This window comes from Hemicordylus capensis, chromosome 4, assembly GCF_027244095.1.
Source record: "Hemicordylus capensis ecotype Gifberg chromosome 4, rHemCap1.1.pri, whole genome shotgun sequence".
NCBI lineage: Eukaryota > Metazoa > Chordata > Lepidosauria > Squamata > Cordylidae > Hemicordylus > Hemicordylus capensis.
In genome coordinates, this window is record NC_069660.1 from 239807171 (window position 1) to 239833546 (window position 26376).

General features: G+C 43.4%; 1 protein-coding gene across 13 annotated transcripts in view; it reads right to left on the reverse strand.

The window, feature by feature from the left end:
• PTPRM (protein tyrosine phosphatase receptor type M) overlaps positions 1-26376 on the reverse strand; it is a 665945-nt gene that overhangs the window by 413810 nt on the left and 225759 nt on the right. For all 13 annotated transcript variants that reach the window (XM_053243122.1, XM_053243114.1, XM_053243112.1 and 10 more), the window contains one exon: positions 12318-12586. In XM_053243122.1, coding sequence (XP_053099097.1) covers positions 12318-12586 — 269 coding nt within the window. The remainder of the gene's footprint in view (positions 1-12317; positions 12587-26376) is intronic.

Here is a 26376-nt window from a genome sequence, read left to right on the forward strand (position 1 = left end):
TGATCCAGAGTCATCACATAAGAGGAGCTGCTGGACAGCTCGGCATCTGACACTGTAACAATTGTGGAGTCTGAATCCCAGTTGACCTGAATACGAGAGATTTTGTAAAAAAAAAAAAAAAACTCATTAAAAATGCCTCAGTGAGTAATTGTTGGTTCCAAGTACTGGTTCAAGGGGGAAGGGGCGCACACTAGACCCTTCACAACCCTGAACAACTCCACTGGAAGTGAACTTGCGGACACGATACGGGCAGAAAAGAATCGCTTCTTTGCTGAGCATAGATCTTCATATGTGCTCTATGTAATAATCCGTCAGATTTGAGATAAGTCTTTCTCCCCTTGCACTCTAGTTATCTGCCTAGACGACTAGAGTGCAAGTGGATTTAACCATCATTCCATCCTGTTCACATGTGTTCTAGGTTTATGTCAATTTAGAAAGTGTAAAACATGAAAAACATGAACACATGGATTTTTTTCACATGTTATATTGATTTTGCATCATTTATCCTGCATTTTATTTGGGGGCTGCCATTTTTTCCTCCCAGAAAATGAGGGGAGAACATTACAACCATTTTCCACAGGCCACTTTCCTGATCAAAATCCTCCTTACAACTGCTATTTGCCCACAGGGATGCAGGTAATGAAAATGAGTAAGTTTGAACTTACTGTTGAGTAACATAACATAAATGATACATACATACTGGCAAGACATTCTGGCTTTTACTTTATTCAGCTGCTCCAATGTTATTAGAAAGGTATGGTAGCTATAGTGACAGCTATGCAATGTTTGTGATGGAGTTTGGAGCAGAGCTGGATTGGCAAGAAAGAACTTTTGGATACGTCCCAGGCAGCCTCAACCTTGAGGATAACGCCAGATAGACATCATCTCAACAGCAGCCAATCCAACCCTGCTAGTTAACTTGATGGAGCTCAAAATGAAATACCTCACAGTAGGAAGTGAAGGGGCAGGTTACCTAGCTGGATGAGTGAGAGAAGCTGGAAGAGAAAAGAGCTACTGGGAAAGAGAACTGGAAAAGATCCATCAAGAGAAGAATGAAAAAAGGCTTCAGAAGAAGCAGAAGATAAGGAGAAGGGGCAGCAGGTGAAAAGATAGAGACTGACCTCATGAGACAGTTCTTGTTACAGACCCTGAGCAGTAGATAACAGTGCTACAAGTGTTGGGCCTGAGTGAAGTTGTGAGAGAGCTTTGTGGGACTCTGGAAAGAAGAGACCACCAGAGGTGGGAAGAACTAACTGTTTATAGCAAAGTGTGTTTGTATAATGGTTGCTGTTTGCAACTTTTTTTTTAACCTTAAATTTGGTTCTTAATCTTGCACACAAGACTGTACCCTGTTTAAGTCTCACTAATCAACAATAATTTACACACATATATAAATAATATATATACAAATATATGTCATGGAGTTTAGCGGATTTACTTCCAAGTAAGTGTGCCTATCATAGCAGCTGATACCCAGACTAGAACTGCTCTGATGCAACAGTGGCTGACATCCTGACTAACACTGCGCCATGCAAGGGAAGATTGGAGACTGATGCTTTTATGTCTTTCTCCAAACCCAATGGAAGGGAAGATTGCTGAAACTTGCTTACTTCCCCCTTGTGCAATGCTGCAGCATCAGTCGGGCTATCAGCCAGTGCAGTGCTAGTTTGGATGTCAGCCAGTGACATTCACAGAAGCAAAAGTTTCTTGTGTCCAGGGGAGGCTTTGTAATGGACAAGATACCAGCTCCTGGACAAAGAGTGAAAATTCGAGAGAGAGGAGATTTTGGTTGTTTCCATGCATGGCTTACATTCTGAATGGGGAAGGGAATGATCTCCTTCCTGGTTGCTTCCTACTCCGCTGGGGCTGAATAGAACTGGCACATTGGCCAGTGACTGTGACACAGCAGCATGAGATGGCACATTTAAATGTTCCTGCCCAGGCGAGGGTGAGCTCAGAGAGACACACAAGCTCACACACCAAGTTGCTTGCCTATCCTACTGCCCCTCCAGATGGGGCGTTTCTTTTCTTTGCTCCCTGGATACCCTTTGCATAGTCTCTGCCAGCACTGCAGCAACTGGTTTGCTTCTCCAGTGTCTCTTTCCATTTTCACAAAAGAGGAAGTTGAGAGAAGTACAGCAGCATCCATCTCTCTGCATACCCTTGAGGAGAGTAGAGAGAGATGCTGGGAGAAGCCAGCCAGTTGCTGCAAAAGTTGCAGTGGCAGCTGCACAGTGTGTTTAGAAGGAAGGACACAGAGCAAGGCGTCCCAGTTGGATTCCAAGGGTGTCCCGCGGGGCAAGTGGGGCCCAAGGTAAATTTGCATGTGTGCAGCGCCCAAGTCGTGCCCCTCAGCCTAATGCCAGCATTAGGAGTGGGGCCATTCTGCCTCTTTCACTGTCTGTGCCCCTTCGTCAGGCTCTTCCAGCCTTGCTTGTAGCCAGTTTGCCAGAGGGAGGGCTTGCAAGAGAGAAACCAATCGCTCCATATAGCAAACTGGATGCAAGCCAGGCTGGGAGAGTGAGACAAGGGATGCTAACCAGTCAGTCCCTCAGCCGTGCACACGCTCACCGGGCTATCAAGGGAGGGCTCTCTCACCAGCTGCTGCTGCTCTGGATTTTAACACCCTGTCACAGCTGTCTAGAAGGTAAGGCAGAGCTGTATGATGGGGAAGAGATGGGGAAGCAGCCATTTCAGGGGAGGAGCGAGGCGCGGCACTTGGGATGGTGCAGGGCTTGAGGTGGCTGCCCATATTTGCCCTACCAAAGGATGGCCCTATTAGTTCATAGCAAAGCCATACTGGACCAGAACCCAGACCAGACCAGAACCTGGATAGCAATTAAAACAAAGGGCTATCCAGGTCATTTCCTTTGTCTCACTGTCACCTCTGCTCAGAATCAGTTTTACAGGTTTTAAGCCATGCAAAACAACTGTTTGACCAGATAAGAGAGTGAGAAAGGTATGCACTCCGTGGATACCTCTATGATACCAGCTTCAGCTCTGGGAAAGATATTAAGGCACTTCACACTATCATTAAGAGAGTAGGACAAGTGTTCTGCCCTGCTTTGGGAGCTGTATGTGAGCTTGTTTTTCAATTGTGTTTTAGCAAACTACTAGGTAAGATTAGTGATAGTCTGCGAGAGAAGAGCTGGATTGTATGGCTTTTCCTCTTACCCATTTAAAATCCTGGGTAAGACTGCTGTCCTACCCAGCTCCCATCTCACAGAGGATCACTCCCCCCTCCTCCTACCTAGTTTGCTAACAGATGCCTGAAAGTTAGGAACACACACAGCTCTTAACGATCATGTTGACTCCCTTATAATCTGTTTTCAGCCAAGGCAGCCATAGACAGTTGCTTTTTGACCACTTTTGAGTTTTGTTTTGTTTGTTTAAAGCAGCATGATCACTTAGTAGGTAGTTTAACAAGTCCTTCCATGAATACTGTGGACAAGTGAGTAACTCAAAGTGACCCGCTGTTTGTTTTTTTGGTTTGGGGGGTGTTCTTTTTGGCGCTAAACACTTTGCAGGCAAACTCTGTAACATTTGATTAACCTTTATTTATTTTATTTATTTATTCATTCGATTTCTATACCGCCCTTCTAAAAATGGCTCAGGGCAGTATACACAGAGAAATAATAAATAAATAAGATGGATCATTGTCCCCAAAGGGCTCACAATCTAAAAAGAAACATCAGATAGACACCAGCAACAGTCACTGGAGGTACTGTGCTGGGGGTGGATAGGGCCAGTTACTCTCCCCCTGCTAAATAAAGAGAATCACCATGTTAAAAGGTGCCTCTTTGCCAAGTTAGCAAGGGTTTGACAACTGACTGTATTTTGGTGCACTTGGCCCCTTTTGGTGCACAAGATTCAGCTTGTGGCCTGAGGATGTGGACAAGGACTTTGGAGTGGTCTGACCAACTACTTGCTTGGACCTTTCCCCTTCCTGATTGGCTTTAGTTTAACTGAACAAGACTGGCTAAGGGCATCGAGCTTATTGCAATGCTTTCTTCAGGGAAGCAATGCATTGTTCCTGGTCTTCTTACTGAGGCAACACCTGAAAAAGCTTTTCCTGGATCCTTCCATTTCAAAGAATTACCAACCAGTCTCAAATGTTTTGTAAAGCATTAAAGTTGGGCTAGATCCCTGTTCTCTTGGATGATACTGATTTTCTGGACTGATTTCAATCTCGCTTTAATAATACTGACCTGACAGTAAAAGAAAGACAATTGATCAGGGGACTAGAGCACCTTTCTTATGAGATAAGGCTATAACACATGGGGCTACTTAGTTTAGAAAAAAGATGACTGTGGGGAGACATGATAGAAGTCTATAAAATCATGCATGGTGTGGAAGAAGTGGATAGAGATAAATTCTTCTCCCTCTCACATAACACCAGAACCAAGGGTCATCCCATGAAATGGATTGCTAGGAAATCTAGGACCAACAAATGGAAGTACATTTTTACACAATGCATAATCAACTTGTGGAATTCTCTACCACAATGAGCCAGGTCTCACAATCAGTGAGACCCAGTTTTGGAGGGTGCGCAGGAAGGGAGGGAGCCCTGGGAGGCCAGATCGGTTGCCTACAGATTGCCAGCTCCATGACGGAGCTGGCTGGGGAGCTCAGGGGCCGCGTGGCCCCCAGAAGCTCCAGTATGCCCTGTGCGAGGGCGCAGGGCATACTGGGGAGACCCCAGGAGCCGGCTTTTCACCTCCCCTCCGGGGGGCTACTCACGAGTAGCCATGGCGCAGAGCTACGCCGCAGCTACTCACTATCGCCACCAAGAGCCCCTGGTGGCGCAGTGGTAAAACTGCCGCCCTGTAACCAGAAGTTTACAAGTTCGATCCTGACCAGGGGCTCAAGGTTGACTCAGCCTTCCATCCTTCCGAGGTCGGTAAAATGAGTACCCAGAATGTTGGGGGCAATATGCTAAATCATTGTAAACCGCTTAGAGAGCTCCGGCTATAGAGCGGTATATAAATGTAAGTGCTATTGCTATTGCTAAGTGCTATCGGGAAGCCCGGGTTTGCGGAGTGCACGCTCCGCAAACCTGGGCTTATGGGAGGGCTACAAAAGCAGGCTAGCCGCTTGTAAGCCACCAGGCTCACCTGCGAGCCCAGTGGTTTACACGAGCAACAAAAATTAAGCTAAGCTCTCCTAGCCCAATTTTTTATGCTCGTGAGAATAGCCCCAATATGTGGTGACAGCCAACAACCTGGATGGTTTTAAAAGGGGTTTGGATAACTTCATGGAGGAGAGGTCTATCTTCAGCTACTAGTTGGAAGGCTATAGGCCACCTCCAGACTCAAAGGCAGGATCCCTCTGAGTACCAGTTGCAGGGGAATAACAGCAGGAGAGCGGGCATACCCTCAACTCCTGCCTGTGGCTTCCAGTGGCATCTAGTGGGCCACTGTGTGAAACAGGATGCTGGACTAGATGGGCCTTGGGCCTGATCCAGCAGGGCTGTTCTTATGTTAAAGTTGACTCAGATGTGACAGTTTGCTTGCAGAGTTTTATCAAGAAAGTCACATGTTATTCATAGAAGGATTTATTAAGCTAAATACTAAGTAAGCACAAGAAGAAGAAGAAGAAGAAGAAGAAGAAGAAGAAGAAGAAGAAGAAGGCTCATGTGTGATAGGAAAACTATTTATTGTGGTTGCCTTGGTCAGTAACTGATTATATATTTTACTCTTGACTTTAATCAAGTTGGTACATTGAAGAACTGAAGAAGTATCTTTATCCATGCGGCCACTCTTATTGCTATATCATATCTAGTCAAGCAATTATTTTGCATGGCTTCAAAAGCTGGCAAAATCTGTTTTGACCAGAGGTAACAGCGAGATAAAGGAAATGGATCTGTACACCAGGACGCAATACAGTAATATTATATCACTTTTAACTCTCTTTTTAAAAACCTAGTTTACTTCCAGCTTCTGCTGAGTGGAATCCAAGTCTCCCAAGTCAACATACAAGATTTTATGGTCCAGAATATACAGCCTCTGATAGACGTGTGCAAGTTGACTGATAATGTATTTTTTTCACTATTTAAAGCAGCAACACTAAAATTAAGCTCTGTGTGCACTGAGTTAAGTAGGATTTTGAAAGAGGAGAAATAGTCTTAGTTAAGATTTTTTATTTTTTTTAAGAAGCATAATGCTTGTTGTTAATTTGCTTCTGTACAAGTCACATCCAGCTTTTCGGTCATTTTCCACATGATTATTTGCCAGGTCTATAATATGTTAACATTTTCATTCTAAGCTCTAAACTTTGCATTTCATCATAGCTACACAGTATCTTGAAGGCAACACATGAAGTGTATTAGTCAAAATAAAGTAACATTCTTGTGCAGCAAGCTGTAGCAAACATGATAGCCTTTTGAATTGTTGGAAATTATTTTGCTGCCTTATCAGTCAGGAAACAACTGGTTAAAAACACACATTTCATTTGCTCATTAATAGCTGTGCTGGATGTCTGCCTGAGAGATGTTTTACATCAGACTATCCCTCAGATGCCTGCCAAACAGGAAATAGGGAAGTGGTTTAACATTGCACTGTCCCTGATCCTCCCTGCTTCAGTGAAGAGCAAAATTAGCTTTTCATTCCTACCACTTCCCCCTTCTCTATGAGAACAAAGAGGGGGGGCTTGCTTGCCACCCTAAATGCTTACTTCTGAAAATGTGCTGGCAGAGATAACTTGTCAGTTCCATAGAACAAAGGGAATAAATAGATTTGCTTTCAATAAATGACCTCACTAAGTAAATCCCTGCCTTTGTTTTTGCTATGCAATTACAATCCTTGTAGTGCAAAGGTGAATTGTACCTAATCATAAACTAATTCACAAAACTTACTTGAAAAGAAACAGAATTTGGCAATATCAATATGGTTACTTAATATCATTATGTGAAAGTGCAAGAAAATAACCCCATCAAACAACACAGTTCACTACCACTCTGGATCATTTTTCTTGCATCCCTCTCTGCATAGCACTCCTACATGACTACATTTTTGTATGCATTTCACTTTTAGATTTGTGCTTAGTCTCATAAATAAGAATTTATGAGGTTAATGTCAACTATAACACCCACATGAAAGTTATTTAAGGTGGACAAGACTGAAAATTGGGCTCACACAGTAATGAAGTTGTTTGTACCAGGTTATTTTTCAAGGCCTACGATCCTGAAACCATTTATTTCACAAGGACTTCTACTGCTCCATAGTAAATCGCTTGTGGGTTGGAGCCAATATTGTGCTCTATTTTTTGTTCTCTGACTCTGTCAGTATTTAGTAGTGATGACAAAATTGCACTGATACAGCTTAAGTCAAGTATCTGTTGGTCATGTACATATATCTAGGGGCTTGCTATTTTTAAGATGGGATCCAGTTAAAGGGACTGATCAGCCATTCACACAATCGGGTGGGCAGTGGGGAGGCTGGTCCAACTCACCTTCCCCACAGGAGAAACCTGAAATGTTGCTGCAAGTTCAGAACAAGCTCCCAGATTATCCATGCTATTTTTTTAAAAAATTTTTACATTGATATCCCGCTCTTCCTCCAAGGAGCCCAGAGCGGTGTACTACATACTTAGGTTTCTCCTCACAACAACCCTGTGAAGTACTTAGAGAGAGGCTGAGAGAGAAGTGACTGGCCCAGAGTCACCCAGCAAGTATCATGGCTGAATGGGGATTTGAACTCGGGTCTCCCCGGCACTCTAACCACGACACCACACATGCAGTGTGGCACAGCGCAGAGCTCCAGAAGCCAGGACAATGTATTCCAGCCTCTGGAAATCTCACAATGCACTGCACAACATGCACTGTGAACGGAGGGATTCTTCCAGGAGACAGGCACTCTAGTCACCCATCTCTGTGTACGCTGGGGTTGAATGCAGCCCCAGCAAACACAATCCTGGAGCCGGGGTTAAGGGCTCGCTAGAGACTAATCCGAGCTAAAAGCAGGGCCAAATGGCTCTGCCGCATTGGGATCAGGCCGGATCCCAAAGGTTCTTACACGCAGCCTAACCCAGGCTGGGCCTCCCTAGCCTGGATTAGAGTGCATGTTAGAGACACTATCTTTCTGAAAGAATTCCATACATTGTGTACTATGCACAAATAAGTTGCTAACTGAAAGCATGTGCTTGACGTCCTGGGGTAGCATATACTGATATACGGCATATTTCCCTGCACATGGAAGCATAAGCTCCAAGATAAAGATTTGAACTAAATTCACCAATATGAAACAAGTGTATAAAAACCAGGTCTATGAATGAATGAAGTAACAAGTTTAGGTATCCAGCCAGAGGCCGAATCCCTTAACTAATATTTATTCTCCCCCCCCTCCCCCCCCAAAAAGAACTAATGCTTATTCTAATTGATCTAGGTCCTACTTGATCTAGATCCCAAGTACCTCATTTACAGAAATAGATGTCAGATTTGGAAAGGTTAAGGCTAACTAGTGTTAAGTGAGGTTTAGAAATTTACTAGAATAACATAAAATTGAGATTACAAAAGATATGCCATCACCTGTTATTCAATTCCAAATACAAAATTGTTCACCAGCCTCCATCCTTAACATATCACTGAAAAATTGCATGACTGCAAAATAAGACAGACAGGCACAAACACACACAAAGCCCTCCATTTATTTGGTTTTAGGCTTGGATTTTCCGATAAAGGAGAGGGTTTATTTATGTGTTTACTTTTCAACAGGCTGTTTTCGCTCCACATAAACTAGAAAGTAATGATTTAGGAAGAGGGCGTCTGAAGTTTATTTCAGAGCTATGCCAAACTGCCTGCATGCAGGTATATGGGGCTAAGAATACAAGATATTGAGCATACTGAACTCAGTAGGGGCCCTGCATAACCTGTGGAGCTGCGTAACTGATTCTGCTGCAGGAATTGAAGTTTATTTTTTAAGTGTAAACTGGAATCACACCATAAAATAATCCTTTGAAATGAAAACAACTGTTCTGCTGTGAGAATAGCAGCAAGTGGCAGATATCTACTTTAAACAAGCAAACCCCACACACACCTCTGCATTTGTTTCTTATGGAAAGACAAGTCTTGTTCAGTGAAGCAGCTCTAACTAATAGGCATGCTTCAAGTGGGAACAATTAGAATAAGCATTAGTTCTTTTAAAAAGTGGGGGGGGGAGTATTAGTTAAGGGATTCAGCTTCAGGCTAGACAACTTGAAAATTTAGATTTAATGAACAGCAATTAATCTATAAACAATTTTTGCTTATGCAGGTGAGTGCCATATTGCTTCTTACAGGGTATGGCCTAGAGAAATAATTATTAGCTTTAAGAAATATCCTGAAAGAAAACAATAACTATGCACAAAAGGCCATGTATACTGAGAAGCATTTCAGTAGAAACTCTAAATTTAGAAGCATAATACAGCAAAATGTCTACAGAAGAGTGATTTACATGGCACTAAACAGTCTCACTTCAATTCAATAAGCAGTAGTGGGAGTTACTTGCCTATACTTTCTAATGCAGAAAGCATCTCTTTTCAGTCCTTTTTTTCATACTAACATTATTTCTTTGAAATTCAGGATAATGCAATAGCTTTTCTATATTGATCAGTATTCTGTATACTGCCCAACTTCTGTAACTGCACAGTAAGTACAACATTAATCTGGTGGGGATCTAATCCATTTAGTAGTGATGAAAGAAAGACTGAGCAATTTCTTGTGAAATTGCTTCTGTAATTCTGAAGTAACAGTCACAACCAGTGGCACCTTGCAGAGGAGAGAAAGTCAGCTGCCTCTGCTGAATGCTAAGAGAAGCATGAGGGGGAGCCTCCACGTCCCTAGACGTGCAGGGGCATCTAGATTATGCAGGTGTACAGCAGCTGACTATCCTGCAATGCCAACTGCAGGATGCCAATGGCAGCAGCTTCACTGGGCACTCCCAGATTGTCAGCAGCCACATATTTGCAGGTCTCCTGCCTCTATCATTGCTACTTTGTGATGCTTGCAAGCACAGATCTTAGGCCTCATTAACCTACTGCTGCTCAGTGGACAAAGCCTGTTCCTACTAGCCATGCCACCTTACAAGCTGGAGTTGGTTCCACCTAGGGGTGTACTAAGCTTTTGCCTACCTTTTATCTTAAACAAAAAAGGTTTGACCCTTTTTTGGTAATAAGGTAAAAGGGGGTGGGGGGACTTTCTCCTCGCCCACTCCACCTTTGCTGCAGCCGCTGCTGCCCACAGAGAGGGGCGGCATAATTTGCTGCTCCTCAAATGTTGCCGCCATAGGCAAATGCCTACTCTGCCTCTCCATTAATCCACCACTGCTTCCACCATGGATTCTTCATCTTTTCTTTTCTAGTTACAGCGAACCAAACCTTTGTTTACCTGTTTCGGATCTGAGGTCTGTGGAAGTTTCCCACCCAGGGCTAATTGCAGGTTTTATGAGGTGATTTATATCAGGACCACAGCACATAGGGAAGGAGTTAAACAACCAATTCCTTGATATTATGATCCCCAGCCTAACTGATGCCCCAGCACCTGTATTGCAATTTTTTTTTAAACAGCAGCCCTAACATTCTGTTTAGCATCACATGGGGTTTGATGCTCAGAGATCTAGTACTGACCTCCTGCAACATGCTACTTTTGCTATGCCTGTCTGGATCTCAGTCTTATCTTTGTCCCAATCAGTGTTCTCTCTAATTTTTTCCATCTGTGTGCGGAATGAGTTCTGTTCTGGGCAGCAGTATCAAGGCAGTGTGTGTGCATGTGCATTCAGAATGGGGCTTTCCTGATTCAACCTGAGAGGGATCTAAAATTAACTGAGCAGGCATCCAAAAACTTGTGAGTAGGTGCACATGCTCATGGCTTAGAAGCAACACTGGTCCCAATCTACGGAGACCTGTGTATACTAAAGAAAACAAACTGATCAATGTAATAAATGGCCCAAGTGGTTCTAGTAATACTGCCTTATTAGCAGTGCAAGCAGTGCTAGATACAATAAGAACATAAGAAAAGCCCTGCTGAATCAGGCCCAAGGGCCATCTAGTCCAATATTCTGTTTCACAGAGTGGCCCACCAGATGTCCTTGGGAATCCCACAGGCAAGAGCTGAGGGCATGCTCTCTCTCCTACTGCTCCTCCCCTGCAACTGGTCTTTAGAGGCATCTTGCCTCTGAGGCTGAAAGTGGCCAATAGCCCTCACACTAGTAGCCACTGATAGACCTGTCCTCGATGAATTTATCTAAACTCCTCTTAAAGCCATCCAGGCTGTTGGCTGTCACCACATCTTGTGGCAGAGAATTCCATAGGTTGATTATACGTTATGTGAAAAAGCACTTCCTTTTGTCGGTACTAAGGGTCCTGGCAATCAGTTTCATGGGATGATTCCTGGTTCTAGAGTTATGCGAGAGGGAGAAATATTTATCTCTGTCAATGTCCTCCACACCATGCATGATTTTACAGACCCCTACCATGTGTCTCCTCAGTTGCCTTTTTTCCAAACTGAAAAGTCCCAAGTGTTGTAGCCTTGCCTCATAAGGAAGGTGCTCTAGGCATCTGATTATCTTGGTCGCCCTCTTTGGCACCCTTTCCAGTTCTACAATGTCCTTCTTAAGATATGGTGACCAGAACTGCATGCAGTACTCCAAAGTGGCAGAACCACAGTTTTGTATAAGGGCATTATAATACTAATGCCCCCCCCCCAAAAAAAACCCTTCCTGATGATTCCAAGCATGGAATTGGCCTTTTTCACAGTTGCCACACATTGAGTCGACACTTTCAATGAGCTGTCCACCATGATACCAAGATCCCTCTCCTGGTCAGTCACTAACAGCTCAGACCCCCATCAGTGTATATGTGAAGTGGGGGGGGGGTTGGTCCCACTGTGCATCACTTTACACTTGTTAATAGTGAACGACATTTGCCATCTTTTTGCCCATTCCCCCAATTTGGAGAGCTCGTTTTGGAGCTCCTTGCAATCTCTGTTAGATTTTACTACCCTAAATAGTTTGGTATCATCTGCAAATCTAGCCACCTCGCTGCTTAACCCAACTTCTAGATCATTTATGAACAAGTTAAAGAGCACTGGTCCCAGTACCAATCTGTGGGGGAGCCCACTTCTTACTTCCCTCCATTTAGAGAACTGTCCATCTATTCCTACCCTCTGGTACCTGTCCTTCAACCAGTTACCAATCCACACATGAACCTGTACCCTTATCCCATGAATGCTAAGTTTTCTCAAGAGTCTTTGATGAGGAACCTTGTTGAAAGCTTTTTGAAAGTCTAAGTATATCAAATTTCAGATTCAAACTACTTCATATAAGTAAACAATAAACAAGCTATACCTGATAGAAGTTTGGCCAAAAAGTGCTAATTGCCAATTCCACCCTGTTCCAGGTTCCTGTAGGAGCTCCAGATATATTCCACACTGGACTACCAAGTTGACCATTATTGACTTTCACATAAACATTTAACATGCCAGGATTTGACCCACTCTTGCTGGAAACATAAAAATTGAAATCGATGCAATGAGTATCATTTTCTTTAAGTTGTGGTAGTAAAAGATGGGCTTTTTGTCCAAACCTTCCAGAAGCATTAACCAACATGAATGATCCTGCAGGGAAAACAAAAAAACAAAAACAGAAGGGTTCACTCAGTGGATTACATGTACTCTTTCTTCCAACATATGTATTTTTGTGTAAAACAATATATTAAAAATTATAACTCTGAATTTATATAAAAGCTTCTATATAATGATCACAAAATCCAATGCAAAAACTAGTCAAAATTATCATCACCATCTTACAAAATGAGGAACTTTAGACTATAATCTTATGCACACTTATATGGGACTAAGTTCTGATAAATGTAATGGAATTTACATCTGAGCAGACTACATGCCATATATATAGCTAACGATCTGTTTCTCAATTCTTTGAACTGTAAAATGAAAGCATTTTGATATCTATCTCCATTTAAAAACATGAAAAGCACATTTGCCACTTAAAATTGAAAATTATATTTCTAAAATGGGTAAAGCATCAGTCACACAAAACAGTTTATTTAATCATATTGGTTGCCATCCAGTCTAGTGCTGCGCTGGTACAACAGTGGCTGACATCCAGACTAATGCTGCATAGTTATGTGAGGGGTGGATTTTGCCAATCTCCCCTTCCCTCAGAAGCCCACTGTATGGCTCTGTGGGTTGCATGACCCTCAGGGACCTATTTTCAATGATGGTGCAGCATCCATCTGGATTTCAGCCACTGCTGCACCAGCGCAGCGCTAGTCTAGAGATCGGCTACTGTCAGAGTAATAAGTTAATTATTCATTCATTCATTGTTTATACTGCCCTTCCAAAATGGCTCAGGGCGGTTTAGAATTAAAACAAAACCATTAAAATCAGTTAATTAAAACAGAATTTATAAAACAGTGTAAAACAACAATTAAACATTAAAACATTAAAAAACAGCAATTAAAGAATCTGAACAATTTAAAACCCCAGCTGGTGGACCACTGTTTTGAGGTCATCGTCCTCAAAGAATGGATGCAGCTGTCAAATCAGCCAAAGCTTATAGAAAGCTCCTGGCCATAGCCTCCACCTGAGATACCAGAGTGAGGCCTGGGTCCAGGAGCACTCCCAAGCTGTGCACCTGCTTCTTCCGGGGGAATGTAACCCCATCCAGCACAGGGAGATCTAACTCATCCCTCATATTCTGAACCCCTACAATGAGCACCTCTGTCTTGCTTGGATTTGGTCTCAATTTGTTTTCCCTTATCCAGCCCATTACTATACAGGCAGGCATTTAGGGAATGAACACCATTTCCTGATGATGCAGATTAAAAGGAGAAGTAGATTTGGGTGTCATCAGCATACTGATAACACCCAGAACCAAACCTCCTGACGACCTCACCCAGCGGTTTCATGTAGATATAAAAAAGCACTGGTGACAGAATGGAGCCCCAGGGGACTCCATATAACAGCTCCCGTTTTGAGGAGCAACTGTCACCAAGCTCCACCATCTAGAATCTACCTGAGAGATAGGAGCAGAACCACTGCAAAGTAGTGCCCCCTATACCCAACTCCCTCAAGTGATCCAGAAGGATACCATGGTCGATGGTATCAAATGCCACTGAGAGATCCAAAACAGCAGAGTCACACTCCCTCCGTTGATTCCCCAGTACAAGTCATCCATCAGGCCAACCAAGGCTGTCTTAACCCCACAGCCAGCTCTAAAGCCAGTTTGAAATGTGTCTAGATAATCAGTTTCCTCCAAAACTTCCTGGAGCTGGTTGGCCACCACCCTCTCGATCACTTTCCCCAACCAAGGGAGATTGGAGATTGGCCTATAACAATCCATCGCTAAGGGATCCAGTGAAGACTTCTTAAGAAGAGGTCTAACCATTGCCTCTTTCAAACATGGAGGCATCCTACCCTCAGTGATGCATTTATGGTATTAACTAGGCCACCTCCAATAATTTCCCTGCTAGACAGAAGCAGCTAAGTCGGGCAAGGATCCAGAGAACAAGTGGTAGGCCGCACTGCCCCAAGCAGCATGTCCACATCCTCAGGAGTCACAGATTGAAACTGATCCAACCTAACACTGCAAGAGAGATCGCTGGATACCTCCTTCATAGACCCTGCAGAAATAGTGGAGTCCAAGTCGGCCCAAATACAGGAGATTTTGTCCTCAAAGAACCCATTAAAAGCGTCACAGCAGAACACCTCCAGAAACTGTTCTGAAGCAGAAGGAGCATAAATTAAACTCCTCACAACCCAGGATAGCTCTGCTGAATGCAAACCTGCAGATGCAATGCAGGCCAACCAAAATCAATTTTTTGCCGCATGCACCGCTACCACATAAGCCTTCAAATGGGTCCTATGCTACATCCTGTCAAATTTGAACTGAGTTCTCCTCCACTTGCATTCCAGTCGTCCAACCAGCTGTTTCAGGCCTCGCAGCTCCTCGGTATACCAAGGGGCCATTTTTGAAACAGGTCAGGAGGAACACTTAGGAGCAATCATTTCTACTGCCCTGGTGAGTTCCCTATTCCAGGTTACAACCAGGGCATTGACAGAATCACTGACGGAACCAACTTCAAAATCCTCCAAGGCCTTTTGGAAACCTGCTGGGTCCAGCAGCGTTTTTGGGTGGATCATCCTAATAGGTCCATCACCCTTGCAGGGGTGGGTCATGGCTGTGAAACCAACCTTAACCAGGTAGTGGTCCATCCATGATAATGGGGAAACCACCGGATCCTCCACCCACAGAACCCCCCCCCGGACCCCCAATAAAGTCCCCCAACCCCGAATCACCTCATCCCCACCCAAAATTGCCCCCTGACCCCCGTAAATAACCCCCTGACCCTAAGATTGACCCAGTGATCCCAGAAATCAGCAAAAAATGGCCAAAAGTTTTTTTAAATAGTGCCAACCGCGAATACTCAATTCACGATTGGTGAGTCAGTCACGGATACTCAGATTCATGATTGGCAATCCCGCAGTTACAGAGGAACAACTGTACATGTGTGCACATAACACGTAATGTCTGATCTTGAAATCTCTACATTCTTGTTACATTTAAGCAATTTCATATCAAATCTGCATTTCCACAATCTGCCACCTTCTCCCTTCTCATATACCAAAATATCACATTTTGCATCTAAATCTGTTTAAATCTAAATATTTAAATGTAAACACTCTACTGCAAAACCCCATGCTGCATTTCAATTTGGAAAAATATATACACGTATTCAATAATTCCAAAACTCTAGAAATGCTGTGAAGCAGCACGCCTCAACAATACATATAAATAAAACTATAGCTTCACTAAATTGAAATGAAGATTCAAACATTCCAGAGAAAATATTTTCTCTTCTAGATTAACTGATCTCAGGGGATATCACAATTTCATTTTCATGCACATCATTGTGAAGAACCTACCACACTGGTTTTTTGTGAAGATAAAAGCAGGGAGGGTTACCATGTGTACACTCCTTGAACCTAAAAACATCCCTGCTGGATCAGGCACAAGGCCTTTCTAGCCCAGCACCCTGTTTCACACAGTGGCCCACTAGATGCCTCTGAGAAGTCCACAGGCAAGAGGTATGTGCATGCCTGCTCCCCTGCAACTGGTATTGAGAGGCATTGTTTTAGTTTTTTAAGACAATTTAGGATATCCTCTCTCATCACCTCAAATTGGCCCAGTTCTTCAGCTGCTACTCTTGAAATTGAAAAGCTCAATTCAGGAGAGGGTATATGGTCAGTATCCTCCACCGTGAGACAGATGCAAAGAACTCATTCAACTTCTCTGCAATCTCCTTATCCTCCTTAATAATCCTTTTCACGCCCTCATCATCTAAGGGGCCAACCATCTCCCTGGCACGTGTTCTACTTCTGATATATTTAAAGAAGGTTTTGTTATTCCCTTTGACAATTCTAGTCTAGCTATATGTTCCTCAAGCTCTCTTCTTGCATCCATTATTGGATGCAATAATTCCATTATTGTCTCCTTGCATTTCCTTTGACAGTTTATGTTCCTTTCTAGTCTCTTCATTTGGGCAGGACTTCCATTTTCTGAAGGAAGTCTTCTTACTGGGTGCAGTTGTCAGCTAATTAAAGGTTTTCAGCATGTCCTCTGAGAAAATTACAAAATTGTGTAGTACTCACCTTATTCTTGTGCTGGGTGTATAATCTGTGAGGAAGGGGGGTGACCTGTGTGTCTCCACACAGAGTGTCCCACCAATCTCCCACTAAACTCCTGCAAACCCCCTCCATTATCTGTTTGCAAACCCCTGTTCACAAAGCTCCTGGGAGCAAAGTTCCTCAGGTCTGAGCTTTTTATTCAAGATCAGCAGGCAAACTGGCTTTCTTCAGAAATGTGACCCCTCCCACAAGCTGGAATGCCACTCACCTGGAATGAATCTCCCACTCAGGCTAACTCCTCTGACAAACACAAAAACACTTCCAGCCAACCAGAAATCAAACCCTAGAAAATTACCAGCCCTAACAAACTTAGCTTCTCCTTTCCCTTTTGTTTTCCTGGTTAGTTAGTTGGTTGGTTAGTTAGTTTCCTTGCTGTGTTTCCTTGCTTGATATCTTCTTTAGGAAAGAAATACAAGCTTGTTTCCTCCCCTTCCTTCAAGATCAGCAGGCAAAAGGTACCTTGAAGGAAAGGCTAGATATAAATGTAATAAAGATGATAATAGCTGACATTCAGAATAATGAAGCACATAAGTCCACAAAAGAATTTTCTCTCCCTCTGTGTGCTTTCCCCAAATTTTTGATCCAACCCTTCTTTCCTATAGCAGCTCTGGGACTCACAAAATGGCCTTTTCTCTTTCTTGTCTTCACCTTCAGCTTTGAGAGGACAATATAGAAGCAGAGGGATGGTGCAAAATGTTTTTCTTCTTTTCCTTTCTGGACGGATAGATAAGAACGGATAGGTGAGAGAGAAAAGTCAGCTACAAGTGCTGAAGAGGACAGTGGCTGGGAGGTGGGGGCAAGGAAGGAACTGAAGATGGAGACACAGGAGAAAGCAGCAGACAAAGGCAAATCAGGCACTAAAGTAGACTGAACATAGGAAACACTTTAAAATGCCTCTGCCTGCTCCCAGTTAGTCAGAGGACCATGATGACAGGACTACTGCTGCCACTTGCTGCTTTGCTCACACTTATACCTGCTGCTGCTCTTTCTCTTCTTATTGTCCCCAGTCTCACTTGTTCTCTTTTTCACCCACTTTTTACCCCCACTGGCACTCCAACTGGAACAAGCCGAAGCAGCAACTGCATGCTACACAGCCTTCTGCTCCCAACCCACCCACCTGCAGCTTCCATAGCAGGTGCAAACTGTTGCTTTGCCTCTCTTCCAGTCCGGTGGGGACAGTGAACACCTGTGCAGGCACCTTGTCACCTGTGGGTACCACATTGGGGATACCCAGCTAATTACAATCTTTTTTAAAAAAAACCTTATTTTCTTAAAGAAGCAGCTTTTAAATATCATGTGGAGTAATTTACAATCTAGTGTTGAGAAAAATTAGAATGCAAATATGTAAGCTGTCCTCAGGTTTCTAAGGCTTCAATTAATTAGTACATGTCCTGGAATACACAGATAATAATCAGAGTTCTAAGACAAGTCATGTACTATCAACCCATCAAGAGAAAGACCTTCAATACTTAGTCATTTAAAAAGAAAAAGCAAGCATTAAAGAACTTTGAGTAAACAAAAGAAATCCTCTGGGTTCCATTTAGGAGAGTAATGTGATTTGCTTTTATAAGAAAAGTGACTCTTTAATGAGAACTAAATTAAGTTACAGTATGTCATGTAGATGGTTTACGCTGCTGAGTTGGAAAATATACATCCAGTTTTTTCTAATCTATGAGAAAAGAAGTTACTGGGTTCAAAGCAAACATGGGCTTTTTAAAGCTGTTTGATTACTCGAATAGTTAGATCTCTAACTATTCATGCAACTCCTAACTGTGGTTAGGTTGGATCAGTTCCAGTTTGTGACTCCTGAAGACGTGGACAAGCTGCTTAGAGCGGTGTAGCCTACTACCTGTTCTCTTGACCCTTGCTCGACTTGGCTTATAATATAAAGCAGAGGGATTGTTGTAGGAGGCATGCTAGAGATCATAAATGCTTCTCTGAGGGAGGAAAGGATGCCTCCTTGTCTTAAGGAGGCAATTATTTGACCACTTTTAAAGAAGCCTGCTTTGGATCCCTCAGAGTTTATTTATTATTATTTATTTATTCGATTTCTATACAGCCCTTCAAAAAATGGCTCATGGTGGATTACACAGAGAAATAAGAAATAATAAATAAGTTGAGGTGAGTAACTACAGGCCTATCTCCAAACTTCCGTGGTTGGGTAAGGTAACTGAAAGGGTTCTGACTTCCCAGCTCCAGAATGTCTTGGAGGAAAGCGATTATCTAGACCTGTTTCAGACTGACTTTCAGGCAGGCTATGGGGTGGAGACTGCCTTGGTCGGCCTGATGGATGATCTCCAATTGGGAATTGACAGAGGAAGTGAAAGACAGATTGAAAGAAAGGAAACGAACGGTAGGTATAAATGGAGAGTTTTCACAACGGAGGAAAGTAAGAAGTGGGGACCCCCAGGGATCTGTACTGGGACCGGTGCTTTTTAATTTATCCATAAATGATCTAGAAGTAGGGGTAAGCAGCGAGGTGGCCAAACTTGCAGATGATACCAAACTCTTTTGGGTAGTGAAATCCAAAACGGATTGTGAGGAGCTCCAAAAGGATCTCTCCAAACTGGGAGAGTGGGCAACGAAATGGGAAATGCAGTTCAATGTTGGCAAGTGGCAATGTTGGCAAAGTGATGCACATTGGGACAAAAAACCCCAACTTAAAGTATACATTGATAAGAGCTGTAGGTGACTGATCAAGAATGGGATCTTGGGGTCGTGGTGGACAGCTCATTGGAAGTGTCGACTCAATGGGTGGCAGCTGTGAAAAAGACCAATTCCATGCTAGAGATCATTAGGAAGGGGATTGAAAATAAAATTGCTAAAATTACAATGCCCTTATACAAAACTATGGTGTGGCCACACCTGGAGTACTGTGTACAATTCTGTTCACCACATCTAAAAAAGGACATTGTGGAACTGGAAAAGGTGCAGAAGAGGGCAACCAAGATGATCAGGGGCCTAGAGCACCTTTCTTATGAGGCAAGACTACAACACCTGGGGCTATTTAGTTTAGAAAAAAGATGACTGCGGGGAGACATGATAGAGGTCTATAAAATCATGCATGGAGTGGAGAAAGTGGATAGAGAGAAATTCTTCTCCCTCTCACATAACACTAGAACCAGGGGTCATCCCATGAAATTGATTGCCGGGAAATTTAGGACCAACAAACGGAAATATTTTTTCACACAACGCATAATCAACTTGTGGAATTCTCTGCCACAAGATGTGGTGACAGCCAACAACCTGGATGACTTTAAGAGAGACTTGGTTAACTTCATAGAGGAGAAGTCTCCATCTCCAGCCTCAAAGACAGGATGCCTCTGAGTGCCAGTTGCAGAGGAGTAACAGCAGGAGAGAGGGCATGACCTCAACTCCAGCTGTAGTCTTCCAGTAGCATCCGGTGGGCCACTGTGTGAAACAGGATGCTGGACTAGATGGGCCTTGGGCCCAATCCAGCAGGCGTGTTCTTAAGTGTGACTCGGTTGGTCCTTTTGGACCTCTCGGCGGCTTTCAATACTATTGACCATAGTATCCTTCTGGAGCGTCTGAGGGAGTTGGTAGTGGGGGGCACTGCTTTGTGGTAGTCCTGCTCCTACCTTTTGGGCAGGTTCCAGATGGTGTCCCATGGAGACTGTTGTTCTTCAAAATCTGAACTGTCGTATGGTGTCCCTTAGGGCTCTGTATTGTCTCAGATGTTCTTTGACATGAAACCGCTGGGAGAGATCATCAGGAGATTTGGTGCAGGGTGCTATCAGTATGCTGATGACATCCAAATATATTTCTCCATGTCAACCTCATCGAGAGAAGGCATAATCCCCTTAAATGCCTGCCTGGAGGCGGTGATTAGCTGGATGAGGAATAACAAACTAAGACTGAATCCAGATAAGACGGAGGTCGAAACTCGGAGGATGAGTTTAATCTGCCTGTTCTGGATGAGGTAACACTTCTCCAGAGGGAACAGGTGCACCGTCTAGAGGTGCTTCTGGATCCGAGCCTCTCCCTGATGTCCGAGATTGAAGCAGTGGCCAGAGGTGCCTTTTATCAGCTTCGGCTGATATGACAGCTGTGTCTGTTTCTTGAGATAAATGACCTCAGGACAGTGGTACATATGCTAGTGACCTCTAGACTGGATTACTCTAATGCGCTCTATGTGGGCTGCCTTTGTATGTAGTCTGGAAACTACAGCTGGTTCAGAATGCAGCAGCCAGGTTGGTCTCCGGGTAATCTCGAGAGACCATATTACTCCTGTATTGAAAGAGCTACACTGGCTGCCAATAAATTTCCAGGCAAAATACAATGTTATAACCAAAATACTGATTATATCCTACAAAGCCCTAAATGGCTTGGGCCCTGAGTATTTAAGAGAACGTCTTCTTCGTCATGAACTCCACTGCCTATTGAGATCATCAGAAGAGGTCCGTCTGTAGTTACCACTTGTCTCGTGGCTACTCGCGGATGGACCTTCTCCGTTGCTGCCCCAATGTTTTGGAATGCGCACCCTGCTAAAATCAGAGCCTCTCCATCTCTGACAACTTTTAAAAAATCTTTAAAGACACATTTGTTCACCCAGGCTTTTAATTAAATACTGTTTTAATAGTTTTAAAATATTGTTTTAAGGTTTTAAATTTTGCTGTGATTTATTTTAACCAATGTTTTAATTTCTTTGTTGTCATTTATCTGTTTTAACTGATGTTTTTAACTTTTCTGTTTTTCTTGTAAACCACCCAGAGACGTACGTTTTGGGCAGTATAAAAATATGTTCAATAAAAATAAATAAATAAATCTCAGGGGAAGAGAATTCCAGTAGTATCATGGAGAAACACTACTTTGGCCAATGTCAAATGTCTTGGTTTATCAGGTTGCAAAATCAAAATTCCTCTGCACAAGCAAATCTGATATTGTATTTCAAAAAATAATCCATCTGTGAGCACTAATTTTCATCTGCTCCAGCTTGGAGTCACCTGTGAGAGAGGCGGCTCTGAGTTTTGGGGAGCCTATAAAGACGGAGGGAGCGCCAACAGCACAGCTAGCAGTGCAGCTAGTTTGCCCACTTGTTACTGAGACTTAGCTGAAGTTAATTTGTAATGTGTCTGGGTTTGTCTGGAGATGGGGAGACAGGGGGTGCCTTTGTTGACTGTGGGGCAGCTATATCAGTAGTGGTGGGGAATAGAAGAAGTAACGGCAGGTCAGCAGGCTGTTCCAGGGGAAAGGTAGTCAGAAATTTAATAGCTGACTCGCCTTCTGGCTGTCCTGCCAGCTCTTTGACCTCAGGGAGCATTGCCAACAACCCACATAGCCTTACCTTGCTCCTCTGCAATGCCAGGTCGGTCCAAAATAAGGCTGAACTCATCCATGATTTGATTATGGATGAAGGGGCCGACCTGGTATGTATCACTGAGACTTGGTTGGGGGTGGCTAGTGGTCCAGTTTGGTCCCAGCTTCTCCAGCCAGGATACTCTGTAGAGGAGAAGGGGAGGGGACATGGGCAGAGAGGTGGAGTGGCTGTGGTCTATAAAGATAACATCTCCCTCCCTGTTAGGGTATCAGGCTATATTGAATGTGTGTACTTAAGTTTGGGGACCAGGGATACTGTAGATTTGGACTTCAGTTGGTGTATCGATCGCCCCGCTGCCCAACAGAAACCCTTACTGAGCTCACAGACTTGGTCGCGGAACTTGCGTTGGAGTCTCACAGACTTTTAGGGGGACTTCAATGTTCATTTCGGGACCAATTTGTCTGGAGCAGCTCAGGAGTTCATAGCAGCCATGACAACTATGGGCCTATCCCAAGTGGTCTCTGGATCAACACATATTGCAGGTCACATGCTTGATTTGGTCTTTTACTCTGATCAGGGTGGTGTTCCGTGGTTGGGGACTCCTGTGATTTCCCCATTGTCATGGACGGACCACCATCTGGTTAAGGTTGGACTTACAACCACTTCCCACCTCCGCAGGTGCGAGGGGCCCATTAGAATGGCCCGCCCAAAAAGGTTATTGGATCCAGTAGGATTTCAAGAAGCCTTGGAGGGATTCAATGTTGGCTTTGCCGGTGAACCTGTTGATGCCCTGGTTGAGGATTGGAACAACTTGCTCACCAGGGCAGTAGACACGATTGCTCTCAAGCGTCCCTTCCGACCAGCTTCAAAATTGGCCCCTTGGTATACGGAAGATCTACAGGGGCTGAAGTGGCAAGGTAGGCAACTGGAGCACAAGTGGAGGAAGACATGAATTGAATCCGACAGATTACAACATAGAGCACATTTAAAGATCTATGATCAGGCAATACGTATGGCAAAGAAGCGGTTCTTTGCTGCCCGTATTGCCTCTGCGAGTTCACGTCCAGCGGAGTTGTTCAGGGTTGTGAGGGGACTAGTTTCTGCCCCTCCTCACTTGAACCAGAATTTGGAGTCATCAGTTACCTGCTGCGATGTGTTTAAGTTTTTCGCAGATAAAATCTCTCAGATTCGGGCCAACTTAGATGGAGACTCTACAATTAATTTGATGTCTGAACTGGAGGTGTCCAACAACTCCTCTTATGCGATTCAACTAGATCAATTTCAGTTCATAAATGGTATGGGGTGGAGACTGCCTTGGGCGGCCTGATGGATGATCTCCAATTGGGAATTGACAGAGGAAGTGTGACTCTGTAGAGCCTTTTGGATCTCTCAATGGCTTTCAATACTATTGACCATAGTATCCTTCTGGAACGTCTGAGGGTGTTGGGGATGGGAGGCAGTGTTTTACAGTAATTCCACTCCTACTTCTTGGACAGATTTCAAATGGTGTTGATTAGAGATTGTTGCTCTTCAACAGAGGCGTAACTAGGGAAAACGGCGCCCGGGACAAGCACTGAAATGGCGCCCCCGCCCCCCCAACATACTACATTATACTTAGGTTTTTCCTCACAAGCGCCCGCCGCCAAGCCAGGCCACTGACTGGCCGCCAGGCACCAGCAAAGCAATGGGGGGCACGGGCAGCGCGTAAGGGACCGCTCGTGGGGGAGGGGGCGCCAACGCGCTCCCTTGACTGCTGCAGCGCTGCTGCACTGAGCAAGAAACATTTGTATTAACAAAAAAAATTTTAAATTTTTTTTTTGTCATGGTGGCGCCCCCCATGTGACCAGAAAAGATGGCGCCCGGGGCACGTGCCCCCCCTGCCCCCCCTATAGTTACGCCTCTGCTCTTCAAAATCTGAGCTTAAGTATGGTGTCCCTCAAGGCTCCATACTCTCTCCAATGCTCTTTAACATCTACATGAAACTGCTGGGAGAGATCATCAGGGGATTTGGAGCTGGGTATTACCCAGATGAAAACCAGATCTACTTCTCCATGTCATCTTCTTCAGGAGCTGGCATATCCTCCCTAAATGCCTGCCTGGAAGCAGTAATGGGCTGGATGAGGGAGAATAAACCAAAGCTGAATCCAGATAAGACGGAGATACTTATTGTGTGGGGTCAGAACTCTAGAGGCAATTTTGATGTACCTGTCCTAGATGGGGGTCACACTTCCCCAAAAGGAACAGGTTCTCAGTCTGAGAGTACTTCTGGATTCACACCTCTCCCTGGTTTCTCAGGTTGAGACGGTGGCCAGGGGTGCTTTCTATCAGCTCCGGCTGATAACGCCAGCTGCACCCGTTTCTCGAGATCAATGACCTCAAAACAGTGGTACATCTATTGGTGACCTCCAGACTTGACTTTTGTAATGCGCTCTATGTGGGGCTGCCTTTGTACATAGTCTAAAAACTTCAGGTGGTTCAGAATGTGGCAGCCAGGTTGGTTTCTGGGTCATATCGGAGAGACCATATTACTCCTTTGCTGATGGAGTTACACTGGCTGCCAATTGGTTTCTGGGCAAAATACAAAGTGCTAGTTATAACTTATAAAGCCCTAAACGACTTAGGCCTGGGTATTTAAGAGAGTGCCTTCTCTCTTTTTTTTTTTGCACTTTATTTTTATTAGTTTTCTACATATCAATGTGACTTCTAGCTCATCTTTCAACACAGTTATACTACAACATTCATATTTGCTCTCATGTGAATATTTTTTTTCGTATTTATATATCTAGTTATTATGTCCGAATCCTTGTTTTCATCAAGAGAGCGCCTTCTTCACTATGAGCCCCACCGCCCATTGAGGTCATCTGAGGAGGTCAATTTCCAGTTACCGCCAACTCGTCTGATGGCTACACAGAGACGGGCCATCTTGGTTGCTGCCCCGAGATTGTGGAATGCACTCCCCATTAAGATACGATCCTCCCCATCTCTGGCAATTTTTAAAAAACAACGAAAACCCCATCTTTTTAACAAAGCTTTCTCAGCCTTTTAAAATCTGTTGGTTTTAATTTTATGATTGATTTTAAATTGTTGAATTTTTTAAACTTTTAATGTGTGTTTTAATTGTTTTATGTCAACCGCCCAGAGACGAAAGTTTGGGCAGTATATAAATGTGATGAATGAATGAATGAATATACAAGCTTGCAGGCAGGAAACTCTCTCAGCCTATCTTGGAGATGACAGGGAAGGAACTTGGAACCTAGATGCTCTTCCCAGAGCAGCTCCATCCCCTAAGAGGAATTTCTTACAGAGCTCACACTTCTAGTCTCCTTTTCATATGCAACCAGGGTGGACCCTACTTAGCTAAGGGGGCAAGTCATGCTTGCTACTACAATACCCTCTTCCCAACAAGACAAGATCTCTTCCTAGATTTTAATAATTTACTAGTGGAATTCATTACGAAGGTATCTGAAGCCTTTCTAGCCAAGCAGGCAATAACACCTTCTACTGACCTAAAGGGCAGGTTTAGACAACAGGTGACAGTAGATTGGCACTCCACATTTTATCATCAAATTTCACATAGATACTATAAGGATATGGATTAAGGACAAGTTAGTATTTGTCCAAACAGCTGTTTAACTATGTGTCCTACCAGTCTGCTTTATAAGAAGCCACCACTGGGAACACCTGGAGGAGAGTCTGTATTGCTAAAAGACAGAAAGCTAACATATGATATTCTGAAAGTTTACATTATTTAGGATTAACATACATCAAGACCCTTCAAACCTCTTAAGTAGTTTCTTAAGTCACCAACATATTACTTTTACATCCTTTGATGGGAACAAAAAGAACATTGCCTTTTTCATTTACTATTTGTAAAATAGTATATTTAATATACTGTATAATAGGCTATATACTATGCAAGAAACCCATATGAAAACACTATATGCAAGAAACCAATTAAGTGTTATTTGATGGGAAAGATCCAAGAATTCTACAATTTATTGCCAGGAGAATAATCTGAAGGTAATGAAAAGTCAGTGGAAGAGAAGAAGTAGAACAGTTATTCTAGCATTTCTAAAAATACCTTTTCTGTTACCCAAATAAATTCATGAATTGGTGAATTTATCTTTGGGAGTTTTGCTAATGCACTTCACCTGACATCTGCTTCAATTTTATATTCAAGTATAAATTAATATTAAGAATTTTAAGAATTATCAAGTATATGTTTTGTATTAAAATAATTCAATGAAATTGTTCTTAAACTAACCTTCTAGTGAGAGCAGGAAACTTCTGCTGACATGCTGCCAGCAAATGAGGCCAGGGCTGGGAGTGGGGACTAATGATGTATGGAAAATCAATCAAAATACATTCAAGGATATATAATAAAATAACAACCATGAAACTATTAATATACAAATTTTAT